We start from the raw sequence: 14263 nt of genomic DNA, 5'->3' as shown, positions 1-14263 counted from the left end.
TTTTGAAATGGAGAAGAATTCAAAGCTTCATACATTCAAGGTCATTTGATCAATATGAGACCCTTTGAGCCCATACAAATTCCTTCTTTATATGGAAAGACTAGGTCATTTGATCAATATCTTGAATGTGAAAAGAAGTCGGAGTGAATGGAAGGCATTTAAATTCAAAACAAATGGTCCAATCATCTCACATTTATTTTTTGTTCATGATCTATTCTCGTTTATAGAAAGGAATGTTAAACAGATGGAAATTGTTAAGGAAGATGTAGAAATTTTGTAGAGTATTATGACACATAATTATTCTTGATAAACCTAAAATGGTCTGCGCTATGAAATTTTAACCATGCCACGGAGTTAAGTCAAGTGTTGGGCAATGGTTACCTATATATGCATCATTGTTGACGCACTTAAGAATACCATAAGCTTTAGGTATTGTTTTGCTTTTCAACTCTTTTTTAGCAGTTAACATTAATGGATATCAGACAACTTTAACAGTTCAAGGAAGGATGCGCTTGTTAAACGAAAAAAAAAAAAAATATGGATGCTCTTGCATTTTTGTTAATTTAAAAATACTAGACACTCTTAATTAAGAATTTAGGTGTGCTTGGTTGGAAGTTTTGCTCCCCTTCCCTCATTTGTTAAGAAATTTTGGAGGAGAGGGCCCCTCCCCTCATATTATTGCCCTTCAAATTGAGGTTAGATTGTGCTTCACTCCTAAACGTTGATTGACCTCATTAATTTTTTTAAAAATTACAATTCATCATATTTTATTATATATTTAACGGAGTTATTTATTTTTTATAAAAATTTGGTATCATTATAATTATTTATTTAATTTTTTATTCACATATTGACAACAGTGTTTTTAAAACTGGATCGAACCGGATGGTCGGACTGGTTCAACCGTCGACTGATTTGGATTTCGCTTTGGTTCATATGAGAAAACCATTTTAGGGGTTGAGCTGTTTTGAATTGGCGGTTGAACTGAAAACCGAAATCAAGTCGGGAATCAGATCTGGTTTTAAAAAACTGGACAGTTCAAATTTTTTTATTTTTTATCAATTTTTTTAATCATTTGATATTATGTTGTATCATATGACTTGTTAAATCATAATAAACTTAAAATATTTTATTTTTTTAAGTTAAATAGAAATTTCATATGTATTTCTTATATTTAAATTATTATATACATATATAATTTTTTTAATTTAATTATTACGTCACCAGTTTGACCATTGGTCCAATCCGGTTGAACCATGTGAACCGTGAACCATTGACTTTTTTAGTTCAATATCCGATCTAATTCTGAAAACATTGATTGACAATATGATAGGATGAAACTGAATTTTTAAGAAATCATGAAATTTAAATTAAAGTGTAAAATTATTTTCTACAAGAAATAATTAAAAAAATTTAAAACTAATGCATAAGAATATAATAGTAAATTAGTTATTACCTATCTTCCCCTCCTCTCATAAACCAAATAAAAGATCATTAAAAACCTCTCTTCTCCCCTCCGCTCCAACAAAACTAATAATATGAAAACCCTTCCCTCCCCTTCATCACTCCCCTTGAACCAAACACACTTTTAGTAAAAAAATTCTTGAATATTTTTGCTTTTAAACCTTTAAAAAAATATTTTGGTGTCCCTCATAGTGACAAAAGCTTTGTTTGTTCCAGTCCTGCATAAGGTTAGATAAAAAAACTCCCTCTTCATGGAAAGGTAGGCACCTTAGCATGGCAGGATTATCTAGTATTATTTTTATTTATACTTTATAAATATATTGTTATTCTTTATCAAATTATCGAGTCAATAGTTGGCAAAATATATATATATATATATATGTCGACTCAATAACCAACAATTTTTATGACATTGAGAGATAGTTGTCTTTTATTCATGTTGCCAAGAATTTGATTGTTCACTATGAATGTGAAGAAATCTCGCAAAACCTGATTTTTTGGTCTCTATATTGAAAGGGATTAATTTTTAGTGCAGCTAGATTTCAAATATAATCGTCATGTGATATAATTAATTTATACAATTGATTAACAAAATTAATTTTAAGTAAAATTGAAAAATAAAATTAAAAAGAAGAATTAAAAATAAAGAAAAATTATGATTTAATTTTATAAAAATATATTTAAATATCTTATTACAAGTCAAAATTAATTATAAATTTAAAATTATAATTTTCTTAAAAATATTCAATGTCAAAATCAATAATAAATAAAAATTATAATTTTTTTAAAAATACTCAAAAACTCTTATAAATGCCAAAATAAATTGTATATCCTAACTATTGTTTTTTAATGCCAGAACCCTTAATTATTATTATCTCACAAGTTATTATTACTTGTTTTTAAATTTATATTTTCAATTATATTTTCTTAAAAATTAATCTAGAACTATACAAACTCTATTTTATAATTCATAATAAAAAATTATTAAGTTAATGTACAGTCAAATATTTAACTAATGCATAGTTTTTAACGTGTACATCAACAAAATTTGGGAAAAAAAACCGCAGACATACACAAAAACGGGCCACTTGGATTTTTATTTTTATTTTTTAAACTTACTGCTCAGTTATTTTTATTTATAACAATATGTATGAGCCCATGAGGCTCTGGCCTGGCCTCGGCTGCATTTTGCGGGAGTGGAGAGTTGTCGTAGCTGGTGCTGTTTCCTTTCGGTCACATCTAACTGTGCGAGTCCGCTGCCGCCACCTTATTTCGGTGGTTAGCCTCTTACTCCATCGCCCGGGGAACAGCGAAAGAGAGTTGGGGTTGCAAGTAGTGAGACCATTTTCATTTTCTACTTCCTGTTCTCTTCTCTCATGTCATCCATTTACGAGCCGAACTGTTGTGGCTCTATCTTCTTGTTCTTTTTACCGCGGGTATCGCTCCAAAATTAGTTCACTCAGACTTGGGTTTCCAAAGCACAAATCCTCACTTAGTTGTAGTCTACCTTGAATATAAGTTCGATAAAACGGATTTTTGCTGTTAAACAGGAGCTAAATCTGGAACGAACTGAGATTTTACTGTTCACTGCTTGTAAGTTTTAATTCTGGCTGCCATAGGGAGACGCAGTTCTTTTGATTGTGAAAATGTATGTTTGGAATGTATTTTCCCCGCCCCCCCCTTTTTGGCTCCTTTCATCAAGAAAGATTACTGATGCCTTGATATTTTTGTTTTATTTATGTTTTACAGTAATGCTAGATCTTTTTGGTTGGTTCCCAAAAGAAATTGCAGCTTCGAAGTGACGAATCTGTGGGGGCAAAGAGGGGCTCCCCCCCCCCCCTCCCAAAAAAAAAAAAATTTAATACCCCTTTGGGAAAAAAATAATTTCTTACTTGTAAAAAACGTTAAATTAGATTTTGGCCCCCTCACTTTATGTCTGAATTTCAAATTGGCCCCCCACCCCAAAATTAGTAGCTCCTGGATTCGTCACTGGTTTTGAAACTAGTGTGTTGGAATTCTCTTCTATATAAAAAAGAATCCTCTTCTATAGGTTTTATTTCTTTTATAATATATGTACATCAAATGATTCAATGATAGGTGTGATGTTAAAAATATTGGAGAACATAAATAATTTTTTTATTTTATTGATAAATAAATTTTTGGAAACCTTTTTGAAATTGTTAGACTTGAATTAAGGATTAGTAGCCAGAGAATGACTAAATTTTTTATCTTAGCCTCTTTTTATTTTTAATTATAATAAATTATTTGTGAATTATGAATTTTTTATTTAGTGAGGTGCAGGGTTGCTTTTCAGAGGAGCCGGGCAAGGGTAAGAGCTCAGAGAGTTACTGAGAGAATTGCAAACTGCAGACAACTACAAGTTTCTTCCCATACAAGATGCCATGAAGTGTATCAATCAAACAGTGAACAAAACGGGCATTATAGCAGAGTTTAGCTTGCCAAAGCGAAGTAGGGGCACTGGTGAACTTTCCATTTGAAGGATCCTGCTGTTTAAACATTGCATATGATGTTACAATTTTGGATCTCCAATGGAGCAAGGATCATTCAAAATTCACTTTTTTCTTTTAAATTCATGTTGAAGTTTACAAAGTGTTTGGATACTGAAGTTTGGTTGGTTTAGACTTAGACTGGTGATGATGAATCAAAGGCCGGACTTACAGCTGCCATTTAGTTCGCTGGTAGTAGATTGACGATTTTTTTTTCTTTAAGGTGCATGTTCTGAGCCAGTTTCATGATTAATTATGTTCTGGTTGATAACAGTTATCAATATGCACTAAAAGTATTCTATTTTAGTGGGTGAAGTTCAATGTGATTCAACTGTTGTTAAACTTGGTTGTTTTAGATTTCTAGGAAGTGGGAAATTCATTTTGCTGCACTGTTTTCCTTTTCATACTTTTTGTGCTTCTTTGAGGTTGTGTCCTTATGGTTATCACCTTAGGCTAGATTTTTGGTCATGTTTTTAATACCTTGCAATTTTTTTTTAATTTCATGAATTTGGATCCCAAATGGATCAATAATTATTCAGATTTCACAATCTTTTTCAAACTCATGTTGTACTTTTCAAAGTATTTGGAGATTGAAGTTTGGTTGGTTTAGATTTTGACTGGCGATGAAGAATCAAAGGCCGGACTTATGGCTGCCATTTCACTTACTGGTAGTAGATTGATGAATGATTTTGTCAAGGTATATGTTCTGAGCCAGTTTCATGATTATGTTTTGGTTGATGCTAATGTATACTAAAACTCTTTTTTGTGGGGTAAAGTTCAAAATGGCTGAACTGTTCTTAAACTTGGTTGTTTTAGGTTTCTGGGAAACTCCCTCTGCTGTACAAACTGTTTGCATATTTGTGCTTTTCTGAGCTCGTGCCTTTATGGTCATCTTACTTTTATTGGATTCTTACCTTAAAAAGGCTAGGTTTTGGTTTATGACTTTACTTCAGGTGGAAAACTGGAAGTTATTTTGGAGTTATTAGCATGAAATGCTTTCTGCCCTTGCTTATTGGCTTACTTGAATAGTTTCTGCAGATTTCTATTGTACCTCAAGAATAATTGATGAATCATGTCAGAAACCTGGGCTGCTCGTTAATATTTTTGCTGAAAGCTCGCAACAGCTTCCTAATGTTGTAGGAAGAGGAGACATAGTTCAGCTTTTTAATGTCATGGTAACGGTCTTCTTAGTCCTAGATTTGATAGTGGATTCTCTAGAAACATGTTTGCTTTGTTTTTCTGGACTACTGTTGACTATTGAATATTTTTATGCACCGTTTCTTTCAATAATATTTGTTTCTGAGCACCTACATTTAAGTAAAGTTTAGCAAAATTAGTTGTATACTGGTTTTCTCTGTCTCACTCTGACTTCCAAGTTCTTGAAATATTCAATTTTAGCTATTGTTTGCCATTTCATGTGGTTTTTTCATGATGTTCATGTTTTGATTGCATGAAGGGATTTAGGTTTTGAAATGAATATGCAGTTTGATAATGATAGTGTGAGACTAAGGGGAGGTAGTTTGACTTTGTGGTGAGAAGGGTCAATGATATGAAGGAAGTTCTCATCGGTTTTTCTTAATTCAGGGTTTGGCATTAGGACTTACAAGTTCTATGATATAACTCAGGTACTTATCCCTTGTGATGGAAGGTTTTTAGGGAAGTTGAGGAGTGGTTCAGTTTACCTGGAAAAGAACAAAAATGGGGCAAAGAATAACAAAAGTAAAAGTAAGAAAGCAACTATGAAAGTCATCTACTCTTATCACTTAAAAAAAAAAAAAGGAAGTCAACTATACTTACTTTCTAGGACTAGAATGAGAATGTGAATTTACAACCACTTTATTAGTTGGCTTGATATATAAGAAGGTAATATTATAATATTATTGACTGAATGATTGAATTTCCTCGAACATTATAAATACAAATGATATGCATATCTGTTTTTAAACATTTTACACTTTTACATTTTACGTATAAAGGCTTCAAAAATTTTCAGTCAATTTTTGTGACAAGTTTTTAAAGAGCCTTATATTATTGGGTTTGATTTCTTATAAATGCACCAATTTTATCTTATAGAATGAAAATACGATGAAGATGAATTCAAATTTTGATTGAGTACTGCATTCAATATATGTTTTCTAATTCTGTAGGTAAAAACGCATGGTGATGACGTAAATGCTGTCTTCAATAAAATGTTTTCCTCTTTTGCATTACATAATGGGAAAGACACCGATGATTTTGTCCCTAGAGATAAGGACAAAACGCCCTTAGCTGAGCTTAGAAGCTGGTCAATTCTCAGCCCGTTCAAGGTCTAGTGGCATTTAATATGCTTTGAGAGCAGCTGATTCATTTTTAACTGGTTTAGTCCAAACTACACGTGATGTGCATGCACGTATTGTTCAATACACACATTTTGGTGCAGTGCTGCAGTGAAAATAATATGAATTTCATAACTGAAAGTAACTGTAAATCATTTAAATATGGGTTTCCGAAACCAGATAATCTATGAATTAACCCTTAGATGTATTTATAAATTTGTTTAGCTTTAGCGCAATTAGCAATTAGTTACTACTGAAAGCAATACTTGTGTGATGAGTCATTGATTTCATGGTATCTGTAGCTTTTGGTTTTCTTGTAATTTCATCTCCTTGCTTGCTATTTTGAAGCTAAGTTCATGTTGGATATTTAAGGTTTGCATATTCTGTGTAGATTCTTATGGCTTTCCAATGTTAAGAGAAACCAAGGAAGGAGATTGCTGCAGTCTGGCATGCAAGGTATTTTTCTTATTCTGATTTTTGTATCTGCTTGTGAAACACGCATATGTTCTTGTACATCCCTGGCCCCTCTGTGGTAACTAAACAAGAGAAACACCGTTTACGTTATTACCATTATATAGTTCTGATAATCAGATGCTTCTCAATTTGTTTTTTGTGCATTAAGATACTTCACTATTGTGAGACTGCAAATCAAGAACGGATTGTCTTTGTTTGGGATGGTACGGATTTGCCACCAAACAGTATGAGTGCAAAATGAGTTAATTTCAATTTAGTTCTACATTGCTATTTTAACCCTTTTCTCACGTTGATGTTAATTTTGCATAAATCATACAGAAATCTATTACTGTTATTGGTTCTTATAATCGGCTAATGGATATAGGAGTCAGTGGAAAGGGCTGACTAAGAACTACAGATGTGAGGATGGAACAAACTATTTAAGATAATAGTGGGAGGAGCAATGAACATTACTTCCAAATATTTATACTGACTTCATGCCTGTAGTTATCTGCACATTGATTTAATTAACTTTGAGACGGCTTATATAGGTGTGCCATTTTAAGGTTCTTTTCCTTGGGGGGATCTTGGAACCTTCTATTTGATATAAGTTCCACAGGTCTGATCCAATCAGTATGATTCTAGAGTGTTTGGAAAATTATATTGGTGCTTGCATGTTTGTCAATTACTTGATATCTATCTAGTTAATTTTACATTTTGACGAGAATCATGAGGTTGGCCAGATTTTCACAATAACGAGATAAAATCTTTCTTGAGATAATGAGAATATCAGTTTGAAAAGGCTTCCATTCAACAGACAGGAGTGTACATATAAAAGAGCAAAGATCTGATAATATCGTATCAAATCTGCTCCAATAACTAGAAAAGGTAACAGCAGATAATCTGATTCTGTAATCCCTATAAATCTGTAAAAAATATTTCTAATAACATAAAGATATTAACAATAAATCTTATTAGGGTTAGGTTAAACTAGCAGATGGGCCTAGGTCAAGTCAGCACACATTCAACACTTCCCCTCAAGCTGGTCAATAGATGTTGATTATTTCCAACTCGCCTATTAGCTCATCAAACTTGTTTCACACAAAAGGCTTGGTCATCACATCTGCAACTTGCTTTCCTAATAGAATGTGGGAGAGATCTATGACTTTAGCTTAAATTTTTTTCCACATGCTTTGTACAGTCATATTGAATTGGATTGTTGGCAATCTTTAAGGCGGTGATTCTGTCACACCACATTTTAATAGGAGTTTGTGGTTCTATGCCGAGCTCTTTTGGTAATTGTACAATCCATATGCCTTCACAAATTCTAAGAGCTAAGGCCCTATATTCATATTTTGCTGAGCTCCTATACGCAATTGGTTGTCTTTTGCTTCTCCAAGTCACAAGATTACCCAACACAAAGGTGCAATACCCTGTAGTAGAGCGCCTATCGTGAATGGATCCTGCCCAATCAGCATGAGTGTAAACTTCTACATCTATTTCATTTTCAACGCCTGGTGTTCTCTTGTTTCCACCTGTGTGGATTTTTACACTCTTTTTGTCTCCTTTAGAAAATAATAATCGCTTCCCTGGGGTTGTCTTGAGGTATTTGAGAATATGATAGGCAGCTTCCATATGCTCCTTCTATGGATTAGTTGTAAACTGACTTACAACCTCAACAGCAAAGGATATATCTGGCCAAGTATGCGATAAATTAATCAGTTTTCCTACCAATTTCTGGTACCTCGCTTTATTGTTTGATTTTCCATCAAGTTTTTTTTTTCCAGGTTGCAGTTAAGCTCCATTGGAGTATCTACAGGTCTAGAACCTAACATACCAGCTTCTTTGAGGGGATGCAGACTATATTTTCTCTATGTGACATTAATGCCCTTAGATGACTGAGCTACTTCCAATCCAAGGAATTATCTCAGGTGGTCAAGATCTTTAATGTTGAATTCTGCAGTGAGTTTCTTCTTCATTTTGTCAATTTCTTCAATGTCATTACCTGTTAGCACAATAACATCTACATAGAAGATTAGTACAGCTAGTTTTGGGCCAGACCTCTTTACAAATAAAGTATGGCCTGCTTGGCATTGATTATAACCAAATCCCTTAAAAGCACATGTGAAATTTTCAAACCAAGCTCTAGGTGATTGCTTTATTCCAGACAAGGATTTAGGGAGCTTACAAACTTTGTTTGCATTCTCGGGTCCTCTCAATCCTAAGGGTATCTCCATGTACACTTCCTCTTCCAAGTTCCCATTTAAGAAGACATTCTTAACATTTAGTTTTTGTAACGGCCAGTCTAGATTTGCAGTGAGAGACAACAAAACATTAATGGTATTAAATTTAGCCACAGATGCAAATGTCTCTTGATAATCAACGCCATAGGTTGGGTAAAATCTTTACAACTAGTGGTGCTTTATATTTATTTTGACTCCCATCAGAGTTGTACTTCTTAGTAAAATCCCATTTACTTCCTACAACTGACTTCCCACATGACAAATCAACAATTTCCCAAGTCTTATTTTTGTCCAAGGCCCTCAATTCTTCTCCAATAGCCAATTTCCATTTCAGGTCAGATCTGGCTCCTTCAAATGTTCTAGGTTTTTCTTCATTATCAAGAGCAGTGACAAAGGTTTTAAGCTTTTTGTAAGAGACATACCTTCCAATGGGGTGTTGAGTGCAACTCCTCTTGCCTTTTGTAAGAGCAATAGGCCACTGAAGATCTTCAGGATTAACCTTAGGTTGTGAATCATGACTCTGCCTTAGAACCTTTGCTATTTGTGGGCTTTTTCAGGCTGATTTTCCCGTTTCATGCATATGAAAGTCAAACATAGAATCTTGAGAGTTAGTAGAAGGTTGTTCTTGACTGGCATGGTGATCAAATTAAGTTTCAGCTTCAGAAATAAGTATTTCAAGGTCAGAATTATGCTGGATAGGACTGGTATAATCTTGGACAGGATCAAGTGATGTGTAAGGTTTGATATTAGTGATGCTAGTGGATTGATTGCTTAAGTGATCATCTATAGTTCCTCAAATTAATCATTTACTATCATTCTCCTCCTGAATGGGTAATTAGGGATAGAATGGTAGTGATTCAACAAATTTAATGCTCATAGTGACATAAAACTTCCTTTTTACGGGAGAATAGAAGTTGTACCCTTTTTTTGTTGAGGAGTAACCCAAGAACGGGCATTTAATAGAATGATAATAATGTTTCCCACCCTCATCATTAAACACAAAAGCTACACATCCAAAGACTCTTTCACAAGAGAATTAATGGGATTTGAGTAGGGATAAGACTCTAAAAAACTTTGGAGAGGAGTTTTGAACTTGAGGACTTTGGATGGGATATGGTTGATAAGATACACAGCCATGAGGACTGCATCTTCCCAAAACTTATTCAGTACATTGCTGCCTAATAAAAGGGCTCTAGCTACCTTTAAGATGTCTATTTTTCCTCTCGGCTGCTCTATTTTGTTATGGTGTATGCACACAAGAAGTTTAATGTGTAGCCCTTTTTCAGCAAGAAAGGTTTTAAAATGTGTCCAAATGCTTAGGTCCATTGTCACTACGAAGAATTTCAATATTAGTCTGAAATTTATCTTTAACAAAATTATAAAAGTTTTTAAAGAGAGTAACAACTTCATACTCGTCTTTATTTAAAACAAGTCACATTAGACGGGTGTGATCATCAATAAAAGTAACACACTACTTGGCTTTCGAGTGAGTTTCAATTTTAGAAGGACCTCACACATCACTATGCACAAGATTGAAGGGTTTAGTAGGGAGTATAAGTAGAAGCAGGATAGGGGTTGTGAGTTTGTTTAGCAAACTGACAAATATCACGAGGAAAATTGACTTTAGTCATGGAATTTGGAAACAAAACTTTCATATAATCAAAACTGGGGTGACCTAATCAAAAATACTGTAACAAAATGTCTTCTTGAGACATAACAGCGGAAGCAAAAACAGAATTGAAACTAGAACTAGAATGAGCTAAGCAGCCTTTATTTTTTAGATTTCCTTCAAAGTAGTAGAGTCATTGTGTTCCTTAGCTTTGCCAATCATCTTCCCTGAGGCTAGATCCTGAAAACACAGTGAAATTTGTCAAAGATAGCAATGCAATTTAACTAACAAGCCATGCATTTAATGGACAGCAGACTACATCACTGCATTGAATGTGAGGTACATATAACGCATTACTTAACATGAGACTCTGAAAGTGATAAGATCCTGGATAAAATTCAGATTTATTCAAGAAGTAAGCGGCAAAAGATAAATTAAGATAGGTTTCATTTTTTATTTGATTTTTAGATATTTATTCAGATTTTATTTAGTCATTAAGATTCTTTAAATTTTATTTAGATTCAGTATTTTATCTACTTAGATTTTAGGAGAGTTTATTTAGTGATATTGTTATCTAGATTTTATTTATTATTTTAAATTGTATTTAGCATTATAAATATGACTAGCAACTTAGAAGCTAGCATATCAGAAAATTAATAAAATAGTCTTTCAAACCCTTTGGAGATTCTCCTAAGCATGGCTATTGAGAGAAGTATAGAACGGGATTCTTGTTCTATATGATCTTATAGATTTATTCCTATCGTTTCCTTTTATTATTTGAGCACCCAACAGAAAGCATAATTTTTTTGGACCCCATAGCCTGTGCATAAGTATCACAAGCCATTTGCACACCTGTGTGCTTAGAATAAGGATTGAACTCAGAAAATAAGTCCTGGAATTTCCAGTAATGTAATCTGTAGCACCAAAATCAACTACCCAAATGTTCTTACATTCAGTGGCAGTACTTAAAGCAGTATGTAGAGTTGTACCTGCATGAGCCAATGTAATTAAGGGGGAAGATTTCTCACTTGGTTTTTCTTGAGCATGTCTTTCTAGAATTCGCTTGAGCACAAGAAGTTCTTCATTATTTAGACAATTTCCTTCACTAGCAGTTTGACTGGCCATGAAACCTTTATTGTCACTTTTATTCTGTTGCTTCAGGTGGGCTAGCTTACCATGTATTTTCCAACAATTCTCTCATGTGTGACCATTCTTGCTGCAATGATCACAATGGAGAGACTTCTTCCCTTTTGAATCTCCCCCTTGGTTGCCTCAAGCCACCATAGCAGAGGATTTTGCAGCTGGTAAAGGAGTTGAAGAGGGAAGCTGAATAAGAGCCTTACAGCTTTCCTCGTACCTTATCATATTATAGTAACACGTTTCTGGACCATTGCAAGTAATTGTTCCCATTTAGACAATGGTTGATGATAAGTTGAGAGAGAGTCCGTGTGCAAATTGCCGAATCCCCAAGAGAACTCGCACCACCCCCTTCAGCATCCCCATTTAAGCCCCCTCCTTGTGCTGGAGAGTTTCTAGACCATTGGTGGCGAAGGCTCTAGGACCCGTTAGCACTGCCTTATATGACATGAGTGGTGTCGCTTTGATACCATGAGAATATGCAGTGCGAAAAGGCTTACTTCCATTCAACAGAGAGGAGCATACATATAGAAGAGCAAAGATTTGATAATATCGTATCACATCTGCTCTAATAACTAGAAAAGATAACAGCAGATAATCTGATTCTATAATCCCTATAATATGTAAAAAAATATTTCTAATAAGATAAAGATACTAACAATAAATCCTATTAGGGTTAGGTTAAACTAGCAGATGGGCTTAGGTCAAGTTGGCCCACATCCAACAGACAATTATAAAATAAGAAGCTAATTTAAGAAATAGAAAAACTAATTTATCAAAACAAGTGTCATTACCATCTCCAGCTTGGGGCTTGTGTCTTTTAAATCAAAGGGATACACATACAATTCCTGTCCAAACTGAATATAATCAAGGGAAGAGGTGGGCATAAATTCCTTTGGAAAGAGCCTTTAACCCAGGTGCGAAAGAAAATTTATATGCTGAACTTGTTAGAAAGTCTTTTACAGGTGGTTAGTCTTTACATGTTGCACATGATATGTATTTTATTTGTGCATTCAATATGCTACAAATAATTTCTGTATATAACCAATTATCTCAATGGATACAAGACAAATGAAATTTAGAGCCTAACTTATTTAAGAGAGAGAAAAAACTCAAACGCGGAATTATTATTGATCAAATCATGACGTCTTACATTACACAGCTTTTGGTATTCATGAGCAATAAAAGAAAACCTTAACGGTGAGCAACCCCAAGAGTAACGGCATTTATAACAAGAAGTCTTATTCCACTAAGTAAGGTCAGCTATTTGGATTACACAACGTTATTGTGCTCCATAAACAGCCAAGCCTTTGGGTATATATTAGGAAATAAACTAACCACAAAATAGGAAAATAGTACCTCCTGATATAAAATAGGATATAAATTAAAAGTAAATTGGCGACAAAAATTTGAAAATAAACATATACTCCAATAATTATCTAATAAAGGGTGATGTAGTAGTGCCTGGAATTGATCTTTTGCTTGTTGAATCTTCTGCATTTTTTCCGAACAATAATTGGGCTAGACGAAATATCACAATCAATTATATTTTTGTGTAGTATATATTAGTTAGTAGTTGCTGATGGCATTGCACCATCGTCAAAGAAAGTCGATGGTCTTTCCAAAATTGCAGGTTAGAAGATGAACTGCACAATCCTCTTCCCTTACATCATGAACTAGTGCCTATGCCAAGAGGATTGTTGTGTACTTTTGCTACCGTTGGGTCCATCTTGAGAGTAGCGCGTAAGGCAAAAGCATGGAGAAGAACCATCTAAACCTTTTAGAAAATGGCAAGTGGGTCACATTTTTCAACATGCGTCTTGAAGTGATGCATGCAGGACTATGGCATGGCGTGTTGACTCCATTACAAAGCTTCGGCACATATGGAATGATGATATCATAAAACAGCACGAAAGGGGTTTTGTCCACTCTGTTGGCTCATAAGATAATTGGAATAGTCGATCAATTCACTGATGTTTCGATTTGTTGTCTTTTGTATTCATTTTTGAGATAGTTTTTATGGTAAGCGAATTTCATTATTGTTTTGTGTTGTTTTCAATGCGATGATTATCAAACATATATTTTCTTGTGCAATTTGTTCCCCTCCCCTGACGGTGGTTGGATCATGATTATGCCCGATTGGATACTTTAATGGATGTTCCCACCCATTCAGATGTATCATAATGCATTTTGTTCGGCCTTACATTTGCGGAGCTTTGATTCCCTTGCTTACTCTATCTTTAATAATGTTGTCATACAATTTAAATACTGTTACTCTTTTCTATGTTCTTTGCTTTTTTTTAATTGATAAAAAAGTGTCTATACTGCCTACTACTGCTCTGAATTCTCAAAGAAAAGTACCTATTTATCTTAGACATTTGCATTTGTTGATGTTACATACTTCTCTCTCTCTCTATATATATTGGTTTGAAGAAATGACCGCAAAATACAAGTGTATTGTTCGAGTAGCAGCCGCAATGCCATGGTCACCTGAAAATTCCTCTAAACGTGGGATTTATGTGATGCGCCTGACCC

General features: G+C 34.0%; 1 protein-coding gene and 2 non-coding genes across 19 annotated transcripts; all 3 read left to right on the top strand.

Moving 5' to 3' along the window:
- The first annotated feature begins 2654 nt into the window (after window positions 1-2654).
- Window positions 2655-13807, top strand: LOC129306058 (protection of telomeres protein 1c-like). Of its 17 annotated transcripts, XR_008592114.1 has the most exons (7): window positions 2655-3057; window positions 3756-4194; window positions 5010-5146; window positions 6678-6742; window positions 7941-8221; window positions 8311-8441; window positions 8527-12336. XR_008592114.1 is itself a non-coding variant. In XM_054946384.1 (6 exons), the coding sequence occupies exons 2-5, from the start codon at window positions 3867-3869 to the stop codon at window positions 6699-6701; spliced, it is 408 nt and encodes a 135-aa protein (XP_054802359.1). In that variant the 5' UTR covers window positions 2655-3057; window positions 3756-3866; the 3' UTR covers window positions 6702-6742; window positions 13334-13807. The 17 variants fall into 17 exon arrangements, 11 of the variants coding, with proteins under 11 accessions (XP_054802359.1, XP_054802356.1, XP_054802360.1 ...); XR_008592112.1 differs by lacking the exons at window positions 7941-8221; window positions 8311-8441 and adding an exon at window positions 13338-13807 and having other exon boundaries at window positions 8527-8701; XR_008592115.1 differs by lacking the exon at window positions 7941-8221.
- Window positions 4114-4212, top strand: LOC129307529 (small nucleolar RNA snoR113). Its single transcript, XR_008592421.1, has one exon. It is a non-coding gene; the product is annotated as a small nucleolar RNA snoR113 (small nucleolar RNA).
- On the top strand, window positions 4590-4686 carry LOC129307526 (small nucleolar RNA snoR113). The gene has a single exon (XR_008592417.1). It is a non-coding gene; the product is annotated as a small nucleolar RNA snoR113 (small nucleolar RNA).
- Window positions 13808-14263: the final 456 nt, after the last annotated feature.

This window comes from Prosopis cineraria, unplaced genomic scaffold (assembly GCF_029017545.1).
Source record: "Prosopis cineraria cultivar Desert tree isolate PC_DT_omini unplaced genomic scaffold, ASM2901754v1 PC3, whole genome shotgun sequence".
Taxonomy (NCBI): Eukaryota; Viridiplantae; Streptophyta; class Magnoliopsida; order Fabales; family Fabaceae; genus Prosopis; species Prosopis cineraria.
Note: the sequence above shows the minus strand (reverse complement) of the source record. Positions and strands in the feature narration are given on the sequence as shown.

Excerpts from the sequence above, each read along its gene's own strand:
- LOC129306058 (XM_054946384.1), top strand. The coding sequence starts at position 3,867 with ATGAAGTGTATCAATCAAACAGTGAACAAAACGGGCATTATAGCAGAG. Across the intron at positions 5,147-6,118 it reads TTCAGCTTTTTAATGTCATG|GTAAAAACGCATGGTGATGA; the intron begins GTAACGGTCTTC and ends CTAATTCTGTAG. Across the intron at positions 6,278-6,677 it reads CAATTCTCAGCCCGTTCAAG|ATTCTTATGGCTTTCCAATG; the intron begins GTCTAGTGGCAT and ends TATTCTGTGTAG.